The sequence below is a fragment of the Talpa europaea genome (genome assembly GCF_964194135.1).
Source record: "Talpa europaea genome assembly, chromosome: 13".
NCBI lineage: Eukaryota > Metazoa > Chordata > Mammalia > Eulipotyphla > Talpidae > Talpa > Talpa europaea.
In genome coordinates, this window is record NC_140080.1 from 40,949,194 (window position 1) to 40,972,392 (window position 23,199).

The 23,199-nt window shown below is 40.0% G+C and overlaps 1 protein-coding gene across 4 annotated transcripts in view; it reads left to right on the plus strand.

Annotated features, from left to right (window-relative positions):
• Positions 1-22,895, plus strand: part of FBXO38 (F-box protein 38) — a gene marked incomplete at both ends in the record, with an annotated part of 39,142 nt that extends 16,247 nt beyond the window's left edge. The window contains 13 exons of one of the 4 annotated variants that reach the window (XM_084252519.1): positions 364-534; positions 2,472-2,614; positions 3,110-3,320; positions 8,880-8,999; positions 11,020-11,199; positions 12,730-13,467; positions 18,187-18,287; positions 18,491-18,593; positions 19,319-19,485; positions 20,590-20,735; positions 21,302-21,405; positions 21,880-21,993; positions 22,717-22,895. In XM_084252519.1, coding sequence (XP_084108645.1) covers positions 364-534; positions 2,472-2,614; positions 3,110-3,320; positions 8,880-8,999; positions 11,020-11,199; positions 12,730-13,467; positions 18,187-18,287; positions 18,491-18,593; positions 19,319-19,485; positions 20,590-20,735; positions 21,302-21,405; positions 21,880-21,993; positions 22,717-22,895 — 2,477 coding nt within the window. The remainder of the gene's footprint in view (positions 1-363; positions 535-2,471; positions 2,615-3,109; positions 3,321-8,879; positions 9,000-11,019; positions 11,200-12,729; positions 13,468-18,186; positions 18,288-18,490; positions 18,594-19,318; positions 19,486-20,589; positions 20,736-21,301; positions 21,406-21,879; positions 21,994-22,716) is intronic. The other 3 variants (XM_084252520.1, XM_084252521.1, XM_084252522.1) reach the window with 3 other exon arrangements.
• Positions 22,896-23,199: the final 304 nt, after the last annotated feature.

Sequence of the window (23,199 nt, forward strand, 5' to 3'; positions counted from 1 at the left end):
CTTTTAAAAATAAAACTGAAGAATACTAAAACTTCACCTTCAGTGTGAACTGATAAGGTATCTCCCTCAGTTGTGCTGTAAGATATGTCACTGTCTTTTTTTCTTCTCTAAACAATTGGCATTTTTTTCTTATTAGCTGTTCCTTGACTTTTAATATAAAGTCTTACTTTGCAAAAGAAGTAAAACCATACATACTAAGTACCTAACCTAAAGTGTACCCAAACTGGAACTTGAAAAGACGGACAGGTAACACAGTGTAATCATAGAGCATGACCACGCTAGATGTTAAGATAATGAATTGGCAATACTCTGTGACACTTAAGAATCTTCTATTTTCTTTTTTTTAATTGATTTTCTTTCTAGGCAGAATGGCTAATGCAGATCTAGTGAAGTATGGTTTGGCTGACGTGGTAGAAAATCCTGGTATCATCACAGATATAGGAATGAAGGCGGTCAATGAAGTTTTTTCCTGTATTAAATATCTGGCAATTTATAATTGCCCTCATCTACATAACCCATACAATTGGATTTCAGGTACTGTAGGTTTACATATAACTGTATTTTACTGATGTTGAAATAATGCATCTTTGTTTTCAGTGTATGTGATTGCATGTCTAATGCCAGTGGATATTTTATATGGATTGTTCGTACACATTCTGGGAACCTTTGATAACAGTGGAAGTATATTCAGTACCTCTTTGAACTCCTGAAATTCCCTGCCTATAAATGAGCACTACCCAGGTTGTGGGTTCAAGCGCCCTGATCCTTATACTTAATTGACATCATTGACTTATTTGACGTGACATTAAAATTAAGAATTGTTACCTGAGATATCGGTAGCTGCTTTCTCTGAATTACCTTCAAAATGTCTCTGAAAGATAAAGTGAATATGTATTTTAAAATAGCTTAAATCAGGTGACTTTTTAACCATTAACTTGAGGTGAAATTTTCCAAGGACTTAAAATCCTAGGGTATTTCAGATGCCCTCCTCTCCTCATCTGAACCCCTGGATAGAGAAGTGTGAATTATTTGCACCTATACTTTTCCTTATGGGATGGAGTTCATTTTCTTCCCTGAGTAATAACTATCTGTTGCTTTAACTACTCTTCTTAAATACCTAAATTCACAAATCTTTATTTTTTAAAGATTTATTTATTGTATTTATTTATTTATACAAGCACTGGGTACAATCAGAAGCGCGGGAGGGTGAGAGAATTCACCAGAGCCAGAGTGGGGAGCAGAGCGGGCAGAAGGACCGAAGTACATTGCTAAGGGGAGCAGCGGGCAGTAGGAGAGGTCTGCGCGCCATGTGGGACCCTCCTCCGGTGACCGGGGAGCAGCCAGGTATCGAACCGGCGCTGCAGAGGCTGCGGGCAGCTTCGCAACCCAGCGCTCAACTGCTGCGCCACCAGGGAGGCCCTCACAAATCTTCAAATAAATTCAGAGCCTGAGAATTTTCATTGTGACATCCACTTTAACCAAAGCCAAATCCCCTCACTACCTAGTCTGCTGTCTGAGGCGTCTCTCCTGCAGACCACCGCCCCACACAAAGCCCATCTTCACCCTTGTAGGGCTCTGGGGTCTCTGCTGAGATCACTTACTAAGAATGGCCATATCTCACCCGCCAGAAGTGGAATTCTGTCCCTGGTGCAGCAGCACCAAGGAGTTATTGTGGATTATAAATTTAGGTTGTAACAGGCTTAGATCACTTTTTAAAAAATAACATTTATTGGGTTTCTGGTTTGTTTGTTTTCTTAAATACAGAAGAGTTTAAAGAAGAAAACAAAAAAATGGTCTATAATCCCATCACTCAGAACTCCTGTTAACACTTAAAAAATAAAAGTAATACATGCACTTGATAAACAGTATCAAACAGTACAGAAAGGTACAAAATGAAAAGTCTCCTCTTCTCAAAGGTAACCACCATCAATGGTTTCTTGTATATTCTTCTAAACAAATTCTTCTGTGCATAATACAGCCTATACATGTATAGTATTTAAAAATAATTTATATATTCAAAAGGATCTCACTATGTGTACAGTGTCCTTTAGTTTTTTACTTTTTTTTTTTTTTTTTTTTTTTCACTGAGTATATTTTGGAGAGCTGTTCCTGTGGACAGGCACTTCCTCCTTCATTCTCTTAATGGCCGCATAATAGTCTATTAAACGAATGTTCTCAAATTTCTTAACTACTGTCCTGTTGCTGAATGGTCATGTAGGTTGAGTGGCTCACATTTAAATGAAGGCTCTCTTAGTTTTAACTTAATGATTTTCCTAGGCCATGTAGTTCTCACAGTGAAATTAGGTAAGGAACCATCAAAGTGTAGAGTCAGCACATTTTACAAATCATGAGATACCGGAAACATTAATTTTAAGAAAATGGATGTGAAGCTTCTATGATCTGTCATAAAATTCATCAGTAGTGGAGAAAATATTACTCCGTTTTCTCTGACCATGTGTTTTCTTCAACAGATCACTCAAGGTGGGCTCGATTGGTTGATATCAACTTAGTACGGTGCCATGCTTTGAAGCTGGACTCCTTCGGCCAGTTTATTGAATTGTTACCTAGCCTGGAATTTATTTCACTGGACCAGATGTTTCGTGAACCACCCAAAGTAAGTTACATTTGACCGAGCTTTTGTTTATTTTGATACTTCAGATTTTTTTCTTTTTTGTAATATACCTTCACAGTCTTGTTGAATGGAACTTTTTACTACCATCCTCAGTGGAGGCATTAAGTTATATTATAGTGACACATGGCCTCTTTTTTTTTTTTTTAAAGATTTATTTTTATTTATACAAGAACCTGGGGTACAGGCCAGAGGCTCAGGATTTGAGGTCAGAATACAGGGTTTCCAGTCTGTTGTGTCATTTACTGGCATGCTGTGTGCATCTCATCATCTGTAAAGAAAGATTAATGACTTCCATCGCATCAAGTGTCATAAACCTTAAATGAGGGCCTTTATGCATATGAAATGAAATTATTCATAAGTAAAGTGCTATTGAAGTACTCTTATTACTACCTTAATAAAGAAGACATGAAGGGCTCACGGAAATGAGGTGTTCTCTGTCAACCCAAGTTCATGAGCACGTGTTTCCTCTTGCCTTAGGGTTGTGCTCGAGTGGGTCTGAGTGCAGGCACAGGGATCGGGGTGTCCTCAGCCCTGGTCAGCAACCAGAACTCTAACAATGACAATGATAACAATGCCCAGAACAATGCCAACATCCACGACAACAATCACCACCACCCAGATGACTCGGATGAGGAGAATGACTTCCGGCCAGACCTCCAGCCAGGAGAGCAGCAGTTTGCAGCCGACGGTAACCCAGATCTTTTGTGAGCTCCAGATAGAAATGATTTTTACTTTGGACCAAAAAAAAAAAAAATTGCTGACTTTATCCTGTTCACTTCTCCCTCTATTTCAGCTTATCTCTTTCCACATTGAGGAGACAAATGAAGGGTAGGATGAAATCTGCCTAACTGCTTGTTTAAAACAAACTAGCTTTGTGATGCTCCTTGTCTCTAGACTCTGTAAGGGGACTTAGGGGATGGGAAGGGCTCATCAGTGCCATGGAAATTACAGTACAAGTGAGCCTTAGTGGCCTGACTTAACTGAGCTTTACATTCAGAATTTAGGAAAGAAGTATCTCTTAACATCTCTGTCCATGCTCTCTCTCTCTTCTCTACAGAAGTCTCCATTTTGGCTTTTGGCAACGTCACCAGTGACTTTCTTAGGAAAGATGGTCATTTCCGCACTTTCATCTTACTTGACATCTCAGCAGCTTTTGCTGCCCACTTCTGCCATCCTGATCTTCTTTCTTCTATTGGCACCTCTGAAACCATTTTCCTGCTCATGCCTGAAACTGGACATGCCTCCTCAGTTTCCTTTGCTCGTATCTCTATTATTTTACTTTTTTACTTTTGTTATTTTACTTTTGTCCTTGGTATGAAGGATATAAGTTCGTTATAAAAGGCAGATTCCACAGGTCTCCAGGGGGACTCTACAGTCGCTTGCATTTATTATTTCACATATATCATAGTCTTTAAAAAAAAAAAAGCTAAGCTGGCGAAACAATGTGTAACTTTTGAGCGATGCAAAAGAATCAAGTAAAGGAAGGAAAAATAAAATGAAATGAAACAAACAGCAAAAACAGAAAGCCCCAGAATAAATTGGGATTCAAAAAAATGGATCAGTAAGAATTAGTGTTAGTTGAAATGCTCAAATTAGGGCCATGCTCATTAGGAGAAGTTTAAAACAGTTTAAAAGTTACTTTAGTTTGAAGTTAGTATTGACATGTTGACTCTCTTTCATTTAGAATTTTAAAACTTTCCATGCATTGGCCTCTTCTTGGTTTTGGACCATCCCAAGAAAGAATGGGCCTTTATTGCCCTGTTGTATTTAGCCTCATTTGCTTGCATGAAGTAACTGACTTTTAAGGGATGGGCATTTTGCTAAATAAATTAATTTGTATAAATTAAGTGACTTTGCTTATAAACTGCTGTAACAAAACCATGCTGCTATCATTAAAGTGATGACTCCAACAAAAAAAATTTCATTTTCCCACAGATTATGTTCTCAAAATTGTATAACTTGGTAAGGATATTACCTACTATTTGTTTTTTCAAAAGCCTTACTCAGAATGCTCGATTGTAGGCTAGTGTTCTTAACCTGAAAATAATAAGCTTATTACCTGAATTTTGCAGTTCTTTAAAACAGAGGAATAGATGTTCATATCTTGTAACAATTCACATTTGCCTAGCATAAAAATACCACATGCCAAAAATCATCCCTCTGTAATTGCTAAGCATTTTGCCAAATTATTATAATATTATCTTGTAGTAATTATAACCACAAAAATCTAGTTTTACCCATAAGTCACTTAACTAATCTTCTCTCATGATTTTAAACATAAATCCCAGGGGGGCCTCCCTGGAGGTGCAAGGGGTTAGGCACCACACTGTGAAGCAATATGCAGCCTTTGCTGCACAAGTTCGATTCCCAGCCAGAGAGCAGCCCACAAGGCACAGCAGACCTCTCCTGTCTCGCCCACAGCTCCCCTCAGCAGTGTATTTCAGTTGATCTGCCTGTTGCGTTCCCCACTCTGTCTCTGGTGAATCCTCTCACCGCCCGCATCTCTGGCCTGTAACCCCAGCTCTTGTATGCATAAATAAGTCTTAAAAAACAAGACAAATCGCAGGTGCTATTTTTTTTTTTTAAGATTTATTTTATTTATACAAGGGTCGGGGTACAAGCTAGATGCGTGGGAGGGTGAAAGGATTCACCAGAGATAGAGAGGGGAACAGAACAAGCAGACTGACGAAATACACTGTGAGACAGGAGAGGTCTGCTCGCCATGTGGGTTGCTCGGAGGCCGGCGGGGATCGAACCGGCACTGCAGAAGCTGTGGACAGCTTCACAGCACTGCGCTCAACCTCCTGCGCCATTAGGGAGGCCTGCAGGTGCTATGCTTTTAAAAATGATATGCTGCATCCTTCCTCTCCTTCCTCCCCCCGCCCCCCATTCACTTAAATGAACCTCAAAGTGAAATACTTTGCAGCTTTTTGGCAGTGATGCTAACACCTGAGTGCATCAGAATCACCTGGAGGGCTTGTTCCGCCACAGATAGCTGGGCTCCTTGAGAGGTTCTGTCAATAGTTCTGGGTGGAAACCATGTAACAAGTTCCCAGGTGATGCTAATGCTAGTCCTTCTGGGTTGGGAGCACATTTGGAGCCTGATTTATGGAAAATCTGTAATTTTGAATCCTGAGGGTGAGGTATCTAATCGTGTTTTACCCAAGAGAGAATAGTTAATATATCTGTAAAAATAGTTAATGTATCTGTTCAAGTTCATTAAAGTTTATGATTATATTTTGTAACAGGAATATTTTTAGAAACAGAAAATACATTGTAGCTGAACAAATACACTTGGTAAATATTGATGTTTGATATAAAGATAGCTTATATAATTTGTTAAGTTAAAACCATTCTAAAAAAAGATGTGATAAAGTATTTAGAAAAATGAAAATCAAAATCAGCAAATCTCTTGCATTTCTCCCGCGCAAAGATACCACCATCTCATTTAATTACCCGAGACATAAATTGACTATACCTTTTCCTTCCCACCACCTACCTGCTTTCCACAGTCCAGAGTCCTTTAGCAAGTCTTGTTGACGCTCTACCTGTCTTACCTATGTAATTTAATAGTTTTCAAACTGGTCTCCCTACTTTCTCTCTTGCTCTGTTAAATTAGTTCTTAGATTATCTAGGGCCATCTTTAAAAATGTAAAGCAGACAACATTGCTTCCAACCCTTCCAATAGCTTCCCACTGCCTTGGGAAAAAAATCCAGTTTCTTGACTCGGGTTATAAAGTGCAACATGATGTAGCCTGTCCTCACCTGTGCTCTTCCCCACACTCACTCTCCATGCTTAGTCCTGCTGAACTGCCGCTACCTGTGCATTGACTGCGGCCTCTTAGAACGTTCTTCTCTCCATCTTTGCGTGACTGGCTTCTTCTTGATACCTAGGTCTTAATGTAAATGTTCATCTTAGAGACATCCTCCTTTACCGCCTTAAGTAGTCACCAGTTCATTCCTTACCACATCAGCCTCGTTTAGTTTTGTTACCTCAGATATTACTATCTTGTGTTTTTATTCATTGTTTATTTAAAAGTAACTTTATCCCCTTCAACTGGAATAAGCAGGGGGGGACTAGGGATCTTGAATGTCACCACTATTCTTCACACCTGGGAACAGAAACACATTATAACATTATAATAGATGCTGTATAAAGACTTGATGAGTAGGTTCTATGGGAAGGAGTTCAGTTTACAACTTTTGGTTATTTTAAATACGTCTGCCAGTTATTCTGGCAATTGAAAAAGCTGTTTCTTGTTCAGCATCTTGAAAACCTCATCACACAGACACATGGATGTATTTATGTTCTAGTGGGTCCCCTTTATTTATATAAGAAAACGTTCTAAGCTTTTTAGCAAGGCTTTCTAAACTTTTCACACTCCGGACCCAGGTTACTTTTTCTTTTGTTTTGGCTTTCTTTTTTTTCTTTTATACCATTTCAACACAAACACCTGTTGTTTTTATCACTGGACTACTTACAGTCCTCTGGAAAATGTTACATGCTTCTTGGTAGGGAAGTATTTGAATTGTGACCTCATCCCTGTGAAACCTTCCTGCCCAACAGAATTAGTGCCTCCTTTTTTGTCTATGTTCCCTATGTACTTTTCACCTGTTTCAGCACTTAGCAAGTATATTCTCACTTTGTTCTTTGTCTCTAACATCTGCTAAACTTTATGCCTCCTTTGAGAGCAGGGATTATACATTTCCCGTCTGCTCATAGTTCTGGTAGTATAGGGGACTCTGGAAACAAACTTAAGTTCAAAGTCTTGCAGATTGTTAATACTGCAAAGCCTCAATATTCTCAGCTGCAAAAATGAGATTCTTCGTAATGTCCTATAGATTGCCGCAAGAAATAAGATATGAAAATATTTAGCAAAAAGCCTGATATAGATGATGTACACTTTAATTACTAGCTGCTGTTCACAGTTGTCCATAAAACTGAATGAAAGAAGAAAGTTGATTGGCTTTTACTGTGGAAGGTTTCTAGACAAGGTCACTCCTCATTTGGTGCTAAATGAAATGTAGATACTGAGGGCTAGAGCTGAACAGAGCTGGGATACTAAACAAAAGAAGGGATGTATGGTCATGTATATTTAAGGTGAACACAAGCCAAGTTGTCTTTATGAAACCTCAGACCTCATCACAAAATATTCTCATGATAGTTATCTGAATGGTGTTTTCCTGCCTTGTTCGTTAACTGTAAGGATTAGTCTTGTTTCCTTAAGTAGATTCTTCAGTTTTCTCGGGGACAGCATTGTTTTTTCCATGGCTGGCTTATTTCATCCAGTGGTTGGCTGGTATCCGACACTCCTAGACATTGAGGATGTAAGTGGTAGTAAACGGGGTTGGCACAGTCTCCACTGCCCTCTGGGTCACTGCCAGGCTGTAAATGAGAAGGGCAGTATTGGTATTGTTTGGAGTCAAACTGAGTTCAGGCACACATGCTTCGGTAGTAAAAGGGTATTTGATTGAGTGCCTTCAGGGATTTGGATTTAATCTTAGCAAAGCCAGGATTTATTTTATTTGGGATCCTCTTGGAAGGTGACCATTTTATCTTAAAATGCAGTAAACTCTTTGAAACTTGTCTTTATGAAATTATTCACTGGGTTTATCCTCTGAAATAATATAAAAAAAAACCACAAGTTCCTGTTTATTGATAAAGAGTTGCATGCAAAGAATGTATTTGAATGAAAAAAGTTTAAAATGTACTGGTATATTTGTTAATAATCCTTGCCATACAAACCAAAAATGATACTGCAGCCACTGAGGAACAGGAAAAGAAATACATAGTTTGATCTTGCCTATCCAGTACATGCCCCTTTAGCTGCCAGGTACCACAACACTCATTGCTGCTGAGGCCATCAGGTCTGCTGGTAGTTGCCTCTCACCAGAAGGCAAGTAGTATAGAAGGGGAAAGAAAGCTGCTTCCTAGAGCCATCCCTGATTACATCTCCAAGAGTGAACGCGCTGCTGCTTCTCCACTGGTGCCCTTCTCCCAGCTTCATCTCCCAGCACTCAGCTTTGTCCACCAAGTGATCCTTTCCACTCCATGGTTCCTCTTCTGTAGAATATGTGGGCATTTCTTCTAAAGTCTGTGTAATGAAGCACAATTATATGCTCTTTCCCCAGAGTGGGCCTAGTAATCAAGGGGCTGTTCATTCTTCAGGGGCGCTGGTTTTTCATGGCACTGTGGAATTTTAGACCTCTCCTTGTTTTACTGTGACTGTGTTTATTTTTGTTTAAGCCCTGAATGAGATGGAAGACATGGTACAGGAAGATGGAGAGGTGGTGGCTGAGAGTGGACTTGAGACTCCAGCTCACAGTCAGGCAGTTATTCCTGTGGATGTTGACGAGGAACAAGCAGGTAATCCTGTGACTCCCCTCAATCGTGGTTCTGTAAGCTAGGGCCTGACTAATGAGGAATGGAAAATACTGAGAATGATTATTTTATAACATTACACTTAATGATGTTGTACATGCTGTTACTGAGGTCTGTGTTAATGTTCTTGGTATAGATGGGTGTGTGTGCAGAAGGAAAGCCCTCAATTTCTTGACAAGAAAATAAATGAACTGATTAAATATTATGCTCATCCATGGAATTCAGAAGAAAATGAATCAAAGGAATATATATATATGTATTTTCTTCTAATGACAAAGTAAAAAAAAAAAAATGAAGGGGAACCTTCATTTCGGTGAGAAGTGGAGAGGCTGGCCTGGTCCAGTAAAAGATCAAGATCCATTTTCCGTTGGGTGATTTGCAGCAGGCAGCAGTCTTAAGAAACCTTCCTTTTACAGATGGGGAAACTTACATTCTTTCAAAAGTTTAATTTGCTGAAGACCTCCAAGACAGAAATCAAGAGACAGAATTGAAAAAACTCGTTTTTTCACTTCTGGTCTGTTAGCATAATGTTGTCTTTGAATTGAAAATGTCTTTAACTACCCTTGTTTTAAGTCTTACAGATACAGTCACTTACTGAACAAATGTTTACTGAGTGCCTACTCTGTCAGACATTATACAGTGTGACGAGCATGGTTCCCTCCATTTATTGATGGAGCAAAATCAGTTATTTATCAGAGAGAATTGGGTTCTAGAGCTAAAAGCTTACAAGGTGTATTGCCAAGAAGATGAAACAATTTTTACATAAATATACATACTCAGATAACCAAATCATCCCATGCTTCTAGCCTTTCAAGGATGTATCTGCAAATTCCAACCAGACAGACCTACATCGGTTAAGAGAATTCTCACCAGCCCAATGAGTATCTCAGGTTCACCTTTATTTGCTTTGCCGTCATGCATACATGGGCATAATTAGGAAAATAGCCTTTTTTTTTTTTCTTTAAGTATAGCTTAAAGAAAACTCTGATAGTTTTTCTTCAGTCCTTAAGGACTAAGCTCTTTTATTTACATGGGCAGGAGGAAGTCTTGGGGCAGCACCTGTAAGTCTAAGTTGGGGTCTGGGTGTTCTATCCTGCCAGGCTTCATGAGAACAATTCCTGATGATCTTGCAGTGAGGCACACTCACACGGGTAGTGTAGCTTCACATGAAGCTTGGGAAGCATAGAGGTGCTGAATATGTTGCCAATGGCTGCAACCTCCATATTGTTTCAATGACGGATTTCTTAAAAGCATCCTTGGACATTCAGTGGGGGCAGTTGGTACAGTAAACAGGTTACATGTGGCCACAGCCCTTTTGACACAACTATTAGTCCTTGTTTTCTTGGTCATCTGGGAGCAAGAACCCAAGAGCTTTAGCCTGTTTTTCATATGATTATGAGTTACTTTGATCATTAGTAGGATGATTTGTGTGACTTTTTCAAATAATGACAGTTCTGAAGGGAGGTGCCATCTGATCTTCATTTTAAATTTGCCTTTAAAAATGAGTGTAATGGTGGCTCTCATATTATCCTACTTAGTGCTTACTTACATCATGCTTTGGACTGAAGTGCCGTCACAGTATCTCGTCCAAGTATATACTCCATTAAAAAGAGTGATCTTGGGGCCTCCCTGGTGGTGCAGCGGGTTAAGCGTCAGCACTATGAAGCTGTCCACAACGACTGCAGCAGGAGTTTGATCCCTGGCCACGGGGCTGATCCACATGGCGCAGCAGACATCTCCTGTCTCTCCTGCTGCTCCCCTCAGCAGTGTATTTCAGTCAGTCTGCCTGTTCTGTTCCCCACTCTGTCTCTGGTGAATCCTCTCACCCCCTGTACCTCTGGGGGATACCCAGTTCTTGTATGCATAAATAAATCTTTTTTTCTTTTTTTTTTTTTTTTAAGAGTGATCTTTGTGAGCCCAGATTCCTGGAAACAGTACTTTGAGTAAGAGCCTTTCGTGGTCAAAAATAATGGTTAGGCCTTTGCTTTTTTTTTTTTTTTTTTAGGACCCAGTGGTCTTCAGCGTGTAGTAAAAACAACCCCAATTACTGTTCATGATTCAGAGAGTGATGATGAGGAAGACAGTCTAGAACTCCAAGAAGTCTGGATTCCTAAAAATGGTGCTCGGCGTTACTCTGAGCGTGAAGAAAAAGCCGGAGAGTCAGTGCAGTCCAGGGAACTGTCAGGTGAGAGATTACGTCTTCCTCTGACCTGTAGCGAGAGACGTCTTGAGGACTGACACACTTGGCCTTCCTATAATGTATCCCCGCCACAGCCTGTGGTGCAGTTCACACACTCCTTATGGAGTATGACAGGAGGCAGGAAAGGCTATGGGCCAAGTGAGAAGGGGATCGGGTGGTGCTCTTGAGGGCAAGCCTAGCACAACAAAATGCTGTGGAGTCAGGGCTTGGGCAAGAGGGTGTAAGGATCGTGAGTCCTGCAGTGGAGGCTTTAGGAAGTCGTGGCACGAGGGTATTGAATTAGTGAGAGGCTGCGCTTCGCATGAAAGATGACCGCTGAGTCGTCAAAGCAGTAAGAAGGCAACCTGCCCCGGTTGCTAACCCTTGCAGGTATGCTTAGTGAGAGTTGATGACTGCTTTTGTGATCGAGGGAGTCCTGGAGTATGTTCTTACCATCCCTTGCCTCCCTTTAAATCTAGTCAGTAGCTTTCTGCCATTTGCCTCACCAAGGAACTATAATTCTCTTAACTTTCAGGTTCATATTTCTTCCTTGTCTTCTCTTCCCTTCCGTTTCTCAGAACCAGATGCCTACCACTTTTAGCAAAGGGTGAGGTTTTTAAATTGCCCACATGTTTTCCTTTGGGTCCCCTACTCCTTAATGTTTTGCAATGTTCAGTATACATTTGACACTGAACTTGAATACACGCACGCACACACACACACACACACACACTTCTGTGTATGGGAAGCTCAATTCTTTATTGGAGTCATTTACTAACCATTGACTGATTACTCAATTCTTATTTTATTCCTTTTAAGAAATTCAGAGATCTTTACCCTAAGGTCAAAAGGAGGTTTTCTGGAAACTGAAATTGAGGGAAAATAATGTGACCCACTATAACTAACCTAATGTTTTCTAGAAAATTCAATTTCTGAAGTTAGAAACTAGATCTTCTGTCAGCCAGTCAAAAACTTTATTTCTTTAAATATTTTTATATTCATTGAGCCTTACTGTGCCCCAGGTACTGTGTTAGATACTGTGAGGGATGCAAGAATGAGTAAGTCATGAGAAGTCCAGGGAATCTCTAGTTTAGCTGAAGAGTCAGGTCAGAAACATAGGAAATGCAGTTACAGGACACAAATTGCAAGGATTTGGGGGCGGGGTATGGAAGACATTGAGCAGGGGTCCCAGGCTGAAGAGTTGGTGAAAACAAAGGGCCCAACTCGTAAGACAGGGGTGTACCTATTAAGGGAAGAGTTTGGACCAGAGGATAGGATATCTAGAGAGAGGGTACAAGAATGGAAAATTGGTTTAGAATTCGTTCATAGAGAGCTCTGAAGGCTGAGCTAAGGTTCCTCCAGGTAGTCACGAGCGAGTTTCCAAAGAGTTTGCGAGCAGCTGAGTGATGTGGTCGCCATTATACTTTAGGAAAATTAGTGTACATTGTTTCCTGTCCCAAATTTACTCTTGCCTTTTGTCCAGAATTTGTACTGAAATCTTTTCTTTTCCTCGGGCCATTCTTCTTTTTCTGTAAGCAGTAAGTGGAAAAGGCAAGACTCCACTTCGAAAGAGGTACAACTCCCATCAGATGGGCCAGTCGAAGCAGTTTCCTCTCGAGGAAAGCAGCTGTGAGAAAGGCTGTCAGGTCACCAGTGAGCAGATCAAAGCCGATATGAAAGCAGCTAGGGATATTCCTGAAAAGAAAAAAAGCAAGGATGTTTATCCCAGCTGCAGCAGCACCGCCGCCAGCACAGTGAGAGACTCCAGCTCACACAGCACTGCTTCTCAAAGCCCCGACTTTGTAAGGACCGTGAACAGCGGCGGCTCTTCCGAGCCTAGCCCTACAGAAGTGGATGTGTCCAGGCAGTGTGTCTGCTCCCCCGGTGGGTCAGAGGACTCTGAGGCCATGGAGGAGGGAGATGCAGAGAGTTCTGTCTGCCCCAGATGCTGCTGTCACAGGCCCCAGGAATCCCAAAGGAGAACTAGCAGGTGTTCTGATGAGGAACGTCCTTCAACCAGCCGAGCCTCTGTTGTGAATGGCCCGGATGGTACGAGATCCGCCTTTTCCTTTAGGACTCTGCCACAAGGGGGGTCGTCAGGCCCAGCACATGATGAGAGGACTAATGGGAGTGGCTCTGGGGCTACAGGTGAGGACAGGAGGGGGAGCTCCCAGCCTGAGAGGTGTGACGTGCAGTCTAATGAAGACTACCCTCGGAGGCCCCTAACACGGGCCAGGAGCAGACTCTCCCATGTACCGCTGGTATCTGAGTCAGGTATGACAATGCTCCCAGGGTTAGCAACTGCAGGTTAGGACTCGAGGGGCAACAGCTTGTTCCATAAATTTTCTCACGTACAGCCCGTGAGGTATATGGAATTCTGTGTTGGGGTTCTGTGGATCATCCAGATCTTGAACTAGTTTCCAGCAGTGGTGGTGGGTAGGGGGTGGGGACAAAACAGCTTGTAGAAGAGCCAATCTAGAAAAACTCAAATAGTTAAGCTATAACAACTGTCTATATTGACCCTAAATTTAATATTGGTTCTGATGTCTGAATCTCAGTAGAGAAACGCTGCTCCCTTCTCACACTTAGGAAAGTTCTAAACCTTAGCCAAAAGGTAAGGACCTGAAGTGGCTGGGGCTTGGGGGTACCTACCATTTGGGTATAGCCTTACATGTATCTCTACAACACTTAGTCATTTTTTCTCAAGTCTAGTTTTGTTTCTTGTTAGGTTTGCCAGGAGATAAGCAGGTAAGTAGTTTAGCTGAGAATTAAGAAGATGTATTGAAAACATAGTTATGATTTCATCTGTAACTAATATTTATAAATACATATTCTAAGGCATTGGGTTGGGTGGGGGTCAGCACATTTCTTAGTCATAATTCCATATATATTTCTGACCTTGTCTTAAGCTAGCTCTTGCTTTTATTTTAAGTCATGAATACCCTCTCATTGAATAAAAAATATTTTAATATTCTCCAAGTCTCCCTCAACTTTAAAATCTTAAAATCATCCCCAGAACATAGCCAGTGCTTTCCTGTGTACTCAAGAGAGCTGACTGAATCATTCGGAGTTAAATTAACAAAAAGCTTTCAGGAGATGAATATGAAAACTTAATTAGATCCTAGTGCTCCTAATGGCATAAACTCATTCAAATGAGTTTTTTTGAATCTTCATTTCATGACACTTTGTAAGTACCTGTTCTGCCATATGATGAAAATCTTTTTTGCAGCTTGAATTTTGTTTAATGATAAACCTCCTTTAATTTTACATAACACAGAATTACCACTTTAACCACGTAAGGTGTCCAATTCATCAGCATTTAGTGCATCGGTCACATTGTGCCACCATCAGCACCATCCATCCAAACAGAAACTTTATTATGACACTTAAGTCACACAGTTTTTCCTGTTTGTAAAGTCAGATGTCCACCTTCATGGTTTCTTTCATATGATGCTGTGGAAAGCCACTCTATACCTGGTTCAGATGATTGTTCACATGTTGTCATTCTTGAATCCATTTATTTGTTTAGTTCTTTATTTTAATCTGTAGGAACTAACAGTATTTTTTTATTCCAGATTGTCACCATGTTGTCTCAATACTATTTTGGACACCCATTCTTATGTCATTGTTTTGAAAGATTCTTTCATCATGTACCTTAGATGTATTCAGGTTTATCTTTTGAGCATTCTATTCTGTTCCAGTGTTCTGTCCTCTTTTATTTTATTTTTTCAAAATTGCTTTGTCTAGTTGTGTATTTATCACTTATTGTTGTATTTTATAATTTTTCAAATCTTGGATTTTATTTGGAATTCTAATACATTGATCAGCTAAAAAGATGATTGTCTTTTTTATGGCATCAAGCCTTCCTTTAAAGGTTGCTGCTGTTTAGGGTTTTTACAATAACTCCTTCAGATTAATCATAGGGTACTTTCACGCCTTCTTTTGCCCTATGTTTTGCTCTGCCCCTTTGTCATTTCCTTCTGACTTGTTTATTCACTAAAACTTTTTCTAGGCTAAATAATTCCATAGATTTTAAAAAAGAAAAGTCTCATTTTTATATAGTGCTTTGCCCTTTTTAAGGTAAATTACATCTATTACTTTGTGTGTGTGTGTTTTTTTTTTTAAATCAATTTGTGCGTATATTAGGTAAATTATTTCCTAATGTTTCTTAAACATCATACAAAGGTCCATTCACTTTAGCAGCTTTTCTGGGGAAATGTCAAAGTCCTGATTTTAATATTAACCAGGTCTCTTTTTTGGAAAGACTAACAAGTTATTTGAGTGTCTCACAACATATTTTTAATGTCGCAAATTTTTAAATCTCTTAGCCATTCTATTTTAAAAGTTTTAAGGGAGAAATAAAATCCAAACTAATAAACAGAATTGATTGACTACGGAATTTTTTAACATCACTACAAAGAAAACAGTTGAGGTTTTTATTTGGTTTTCAATGTATCACCTTATGTAGGAACTAATATAGTTATTTGTCTCTTGAATTCCTGTTATAGGAATAAACGCCTTTAAGTTGTTATTTTTGTCCTCATTGTGTAATACTTCATAAAATAAGTAGCACAGAAATAATTGGATTGTTAAGAATAACATATAGATTAGTGCAGTTTTCATAAATACTCACCTCTTTTCCTGACACCAGTGCCAAGATTAGACTGGCCTGCTGGTCTGTGTTTCTACAGCATCCTCCATATGAATGTAGCCACACTTTGTTGTCATATCAAGTTTTACTATCTGTCTCTCCAATAGACTGCACTCCATGAAGGCAGGGACGTTATCTGCTTGCTCACCACTATAGTTTCAGCTTCTAGCACTTGTCTTACATGGTATGGGACTCAGTGAATAATTGAGAACTTAATAAATGCTAGGAACCATCATATGAGGTATATTGATGCTGATGGTTATATGAAATCGCTAAGAATTGTCCCCAAAACAAGAAGGAGGCATAAGAAACATAACAAAGCCTGTTTTCCTTTTAAATGGGAAATCTTTGTTTTTCCCACTTATCTGCATATATATAAAGGGTGACTTAATTTTATAACTTTTCTTAGAAAATAAATCACCATGAATTTGGGCACTCTGGAGAGCAGAAAATTTAACTTTGAACCCCATATTCTGATCAATTAAAGGGGAGGAGAGAGAGCAGTCCAGGAAGGTGAGAATTTTGAAACTGGATCATAAAAGGAGACTGCTAATAGAAGAATCTTACTGGAAGACTGTCATGAAGGAATGGAAACAGACCTGTGTTGGGTTTGTTCATTTCTGTGGCTGGGAGGGGGGACCAGCACTTATCAGTTGTTACCAGACATGTGAATTGGCTGTTACGTGAAATGTGCTGCCATCCAAAGATTCCCAGTCAATGAAGATAGTTAGATATTGTTTGAAATTCCCTTAGGATACTGTGGAAGAAGTTAGTTGCCTGGATTAGTAGTTTTCTTATTTTTCCAGAACCCTACAGGGTTATTTTGACAAGAGTCCTTGGAGGACATTTAATGGGTAGAACTTTGGACAACCTTTTGAGGCCTTAACCAAAACAACTGCTTTCAATTGTTTTAATGTAGTAAGGTTTCACCAAGATTTCAAATAGTACAGAAAGGGGTTATCAGGTGTGGGGGTTTGCAGTATTTACACCTTGTTTCTCTATCTTTCTTTGTTTCCTGTTTGAAGTTAGCAAATCACCAGGTGGAATATTGGTATATAGTAGAAATAACTGAAGGACAGTGTGGTGGAGTTTAATTCATGAAGGATAGTTTTACTTAAATATATGCTCAGCTATAGAAGATGAAATATTAAAAATGAGCACAGTGACTTATAGTGTCTTGTTTTAGAATATGTATGTGTTTGCTAAGTTTTAGACATGAATTTAGAACTTGTTTAAACAAAATTAGCATAGTATTTGCTTTTGTAATAGTTAAGCTATAATATTTTAGAACAGTACTCATAAGTGTGTTAGGGGATGTCTCACGAGCCCCAAGGTTTGCCAGGTGAAAGAATGCAGGTTTTCTGGCACACTAAATGGCACCAGGTTGCCTGGTTGATTCCTGCTTCCGCTGCTTAGACGTCAGCAAGCTCTTTTATCTTCCATGTCTCAAATGAGGAGAATAATCTATCTCAGAGAACTGTTATGAGGATTTAAATTAATTCACACGAGCAAAACCATTAGAAAAGTGCCTGACACACAGTAAGCGCTCAGTAAATATCTGCTATTGTTCCTCCATTTACCTATCTGTGATGCATTCATTCATTCAGTAAATGTTGAGTGCCGATTCATTCAGTAAATGTCCAATTTAATTCATTGCTAGGGGCTGACATTGATACAGAGATAAAATAAGACAGTGTTGTTGCCTTCAAGGAGATTGCAGTTTAAATAGAGAAACAAGAAGGCATACAGGGAGTTATATAACCATATATAATGTTTGGGGACCCAGGTGATTTGTTAGAGCAGGTGTCATTTGAGCTGGACCTTTCAGGTACGGCTGGCCATTCAGAACATGAAATGAAAAACGGTGTTCTGGGCAAATGAGCTAGAGAGGCTTCAGAGGCATTGGCAGTGGGAGACAAGGCTGTGGTGTGGGATAAAACAGAATAGGCGGACTGAAAGTATAGCTCCAAAAGTCAGTCAGTGAGCTGTGCTTACTAAGCTTGTAGTTTCTAATTTGAAGTTGTTTAATAGGTAAATGGTGAGTTTAAACCACCAACAGTACTTAGCACAGGCTGAGTTAGAGAGACTGTGTCAAATTAACTTGTTGGAATAGCCCAGGTATGAAAAGCGATATGATGTTTATTGTAGGTATGTTTGAGATAATAGAAGGTGATTTTGGCTTTGTAACGGTCAGTGGGAAATAGTAGTCCAACTGCATTCCTTCTGAAACCCCATTGTAGATTTGAGTTGCCTTGATGGAGTTTAGACTTATGCAACTGATTGTGCTCTATTAAAGGAAGAAAGCAAGGCTCAATTTTAGCTTTTCCTCTTGCTTTTTCTAGAGGTTGCCAAAACAAAACCCCGTCATGCCATGAAGCGGAAGCGGACAGCAGATAAGTCCACTAGTACCAGTGATCCTGTCATTGAAGATGACCATGTGCAGGTGAAGAGAAAAGCCTGCCTGCCTTTAAGTCCAGCCAAGTTTCTGGATAATGCAAAGGAACTAAAGTTTCCTCTTTATAGTTGCTTTGCCCTAAGAAATTGTTAACAGCTGCTTTTCACTTGTGCCAGTGAAAACATTTAAGCTTGGGGGAAAAAAAAAAGTACAGGAAGATATAATTACATCTAACTTTTTTCTCCTTATAGGTTCTTGTGTTAAAATCCAAAAATCTTGTTGGAGTCACTATGACCAACTGTGGAATCACAGACCTAGTGCTAAAAGACTGTCCCAAGATGATGTTTATCCATGGTACGTATTTTAGACCCATGTCACAAAAGACATCATGAATGCTTTTAAAGAATTAGGGGCCAGGGCCTCTCTGGTGGCACAGCAGTTAAAGTCTCTGCCCTATCAAGCTAGTGCCAGCCACTGCAGCATGAGTTCAATCCCCGGCCAGGGAGCTGACCCACATGGCGCAGCAGACCTTTCCTGTATCACCTGCTGCACCTGTCAGCAGCTTATTTCAGTCACTCTGCCTATTCTGTCTCCCTTCTCACCTCCTACACCACTGGTCTACACCCCAGTTCTTGTATGCATAAATAAATAAATCTTTTTTAAAAAATTAGCAACCAATAAATACTCCGATAATCATTTTTCATTTTTTCAAAGGGATTATTATGTTGGATTATTTCTAATCCTGTCCTCAGTCTGTAGTTTTCAAGTAATCATTCCTTAGTATTTGTGCGGTTTCATGTGCAGAGACTTGGTTCATGTTTTATAATAGTCTTTTCTTAAGTCTCCTCACAATAGCAATTGCTACCTGATCTGAAAGTAGGTTAGCAGCACATGTGGAGTAAATGCACCCCAGCTTGAGTCCTGGCTCTGCTATTTCATGGCTGTGTTGCGCTGCATGCATTCTGTGTATAAATGTTTGTTTTTTTTGTGGGGGGTGGTGACTAGACCACAGTGTTTAACTACCACTCTGGATTTTGTATAATTTATTTGTAGAATTGACCACTGTTTTCATTTTGTAGCAACCAGGTGCAGGGTATTGAAACACTTAAAAGTAGAAAATGCACCAATTGTAAATCGATTTGACTATGCACAGTGCAAGAAACTGAATATGGACCAGGTACTAGATCAGATACTAAGGATGCCTCCTGAGAGAAACCGCATCATATACCTTCGCCCAATGCAGCAGGTGAGTTCTGCCCCTCTGATGACTTGCATGACGGTGATTTTTTGAGTCATGGCTTTTATTCATTTGCTTAGCCCTCAGTAATGATTCTTTAGAGTCAAAAGAGTTCTTTTACACTAGACTATCTTGCCATTCCTTTTCCTTAATGCTTCTCTGCTAGATTTTTGTGGATTTTTAGCAAGTTGTATGTTGAAAGGAATTGATATTCAGCAAGTTTTTATTTACTAAACTTGCTTTTTACTGCAAGTGCAGATTCTGGTTTCACGCTGCCCGATTCAAAGTCTGGTTCACTGGCCTGAAGCAGATTACTTCACTTTCTTTATCTGTGTCTTGGTTTCTTTATCTGTAAAATTAGAAAAACAAAAACCTACAGTTATGGTGGTGGCTACATTAATATATGTGAAGTGCTAGAACAGTTGTGAATATCTAGTAAGCAAACATGTGGTAGCTGTTATTACTATCATCATCATTATTGAGAGTAAGCTTTTTATATGAGACTCAGATGCCAAAAGAAAGTTTGAAGGAAATAGTAAACTGCCTTTGCAGTGAATGTTGCAAAAGGGTGGCTTCAGTGAATTATTTGCTGAGTGTCTGTTACTTGCTGGGCTGAGACAGTCTCAAATCCTCATCCTTTCCTCAAGAAGTTTGCCTTTCTGAGGAGGCAGAATATATGCTACTAAGACAGCCGAGTGGGGTTTTATAAGTAGGCGTTAAGGAGAAGGAGGGAGTGTGAGACATGATACAGGAGAAGGGCATGGTCTCTCCTCAGGAAAGAGCAGTAGTCCAGCTCTGCATGTAGTCAGTGCTTAAACCAGTCAAGGATATTAAGTGGATTTCTGTCATGTTACCTGAGTCCGATTCTCTGTTTTAAGGGACATTTATGTAGTGAGGACGTACAAATATCTGAGCTTGCAAGGAAGAATTTGCTTAAACCTCACTCACAGCAAGGCACGCTATGTTCATAATGAGTATGACTGTTCCATTTTCAAATCAGCCTAAGATTAAAAAAATTGAGGGCCCAAAGAAACTTTGGTCAGGCTTTAAGTGATAGATTTCTAAGGTGTTCTCTTCCTCAGTCCAAAGCCCGCTCTGTGTTCTCTTCCATAGGTGGATACGCTGACATTGGAGCAGAAGCTATTTAGTGGGCCCTACCCCTATCACATCTGTATCATCCACGAATTCAGTAACCCCCCTAATGTCCGGAACAAAGTGCGCATTCGCAGCTGGATGGACACTATAGCTAACATCAACCAGTAAGTAATGAGGGCTCTTGGGTGCCTTTTCAGTCACCCTGTAGCCAGAGCTCGCAGAAACAAGTTCTGATTATTTCTGGATGGTTTCATCTGGACTTTTCAAGCCATGAAGTATGTGAACTACAGTATGCGAAAATTGGAGGGAAATGAGGACAGAAACTAAAAAGCATATATATACACTTAGAACCTTTTATTTTCAAACTTAAAGAAAAGTCACAAAACAGACTGTCCATGTGGATTTGACTTCATTCCTTCAGTCCCGAGGCATGGAAAAGAGATCAGGCATTTAGAATACTGTTGTTTCACATCATCAAACAATTAGGCTTTTCATGCATTTCTTATATAAGTGTTATAATCAAGTACCTTACACAAGATGTTTGCTTAGAGACTTTCTCTCTTGAGAACTGAGATGATTTTAAAAATAGTAAAAGTCGTTTTGTCCTGATCAGCTATGTATTCGCTAGTTTGGGTGTATCCTACTTCTGTTAGGACAGTTCTTTCTACCTCACACCTCCGCATGGTTTTCAGTTCTGTAATTTTTATTAAATTTTTCCCGTTGCCTCCAGAGAGCTCATTAAGTACGAATTCTTTCCTGAAGCCACACGAACTGAAGAGGACTTAAAGAAATACCCTAAGTACCCCTGGGGGAGAGAAATTTATACTTTAGAAGGTGAGCATTTACAAATGGTTGGAAAATTAAGTAGCTATTAACTGGCTTGATGGCCAGATTGTCTTAGGGGAGAAATGTTGGGGATTCCTGGTCATTAGAACTCAAGTGGTTTGAATATCTGCAGATAGCCGGGGCCAGTCTTGACTGTCCCTGAAATCATCGGAAATAGTGTTGAAACATAAAAAGAAGAAAATTGAAACTTGCTACAAGCTTGAGGGTTGGAAGTGACTTGCGAGGGCACCTGGCTCAGCCTCCTTATGTGCAGAGAGAGAAACCAAGGCCTAACGAGAGCAGAGCAGGAGCGAGACTGTAGGACCGACAGTGGCAAAGCTGGGATGGGAGTTTACATCTCCCGCTCTAGGGTTTGCCAGCCATGAGGGATGAAAGCACGTTTACCTTCTGCTCACAGTGCACCGCATGGTTGGCTGGCTTGGCCTTCACACCGTGGCAATGTTCATCTGTCTTCTTACTCAGGTGTTGTGGATGGAGCTCCGTATTCCATGATTTCTGACTTTCCTTGGTTGCGATCACTACGGGCAGCAGAACCCAGCAGCTTCGCCAGATATGACTTTGAAGATGATGAAGAAAGTAATTATGACCCCACTTGATTGAGTCGTATTGTGTGACATTTAATATTTGGTGTGAGAGTCAGGAGTGTCCCAATGTCTAAAATGCTTCCCATATAAATGTTTTTATTTGCTGTTTGTTACTCTTTGCATCTCTCCCTATGAAAGTTAGCTCTAATGCATACATTAGCTAATCAGTTGCCTCACTGGGGATAGATGAGATGGGGTTTTGGGGCGATTCCTTCAGACAGATTTTCCTACTGAAATGTTTTTAGTATCATTACACCTGACTGAGGGATTTGTCAACTATATTGTTCAAAATTGTTCCAGTTACACTAATTCTTCTGAGCTGCTGCTTCTTAGGCAGGTAGTGTTTGGGAACTTATAATTCAGGTGTAGGTATTTGGGGGGAAACTTGAAGGAACCATTGACGGTAGTTCCCTAAATGTTAGCACTCTGTCCATTTGTATGAAGCTTTCTAACAAATACTATATGAAGATACAGATTTCATGAACTATGTGTATATACTTGGCTTACCTCTCAGTGCATCTCACCTGGGCCTTTAATCATGGATGCTGTCTTAGACATCAAACGCATAAACTGATGGGCCCTTTTTCACAGGCTCTGTGTGCAGCAGCCACGTAGTGATGCAGTATGTGGGCATATCTCGTGGACCGACTTAGAGTAACATTCTAAATGATTCTGGTAATCATTTATGTCTCCTCTTTTCGTTCTAATTTCCAAGGTACCATCTACGCTCCTCGAAGAAAAGGGCAACTATCAGCTGACATCTGTATGGAAACAATAGGAGAGGAAATTTCAGAGATGCGACAGATGAAGAAGGGGGTGTTCCAGCGAGTAGTGGCCATTTTTATCCACTACTGTGATGTCAATGGAGAGCCAGTGGAAGATGACTACATTTGATCGGGCCTCGTCCTCTGCAGCTACTCTGGCAGACAGCTGCTGGGGCCTTCAGCTGCTGGAGGCTCCTCGGGCACTGGGGCACGCGCTCGGGGGGCCCTGGCTCAGTTTGATATATAGGAAATGTACAAGGAACATTGAAATTGTATACGAAGATTTGTACATAGAGGAAATATACAAAGACAATTCCTAAGTACCAACTTTATATCATATGTTTATACAATTTAATTTAAAAAGTCATTCTGATGAAGGCAGATAATTGGAAAGAGCTCATTTTGTTCATTTTTCCTGATTTAGTTCATAAAGT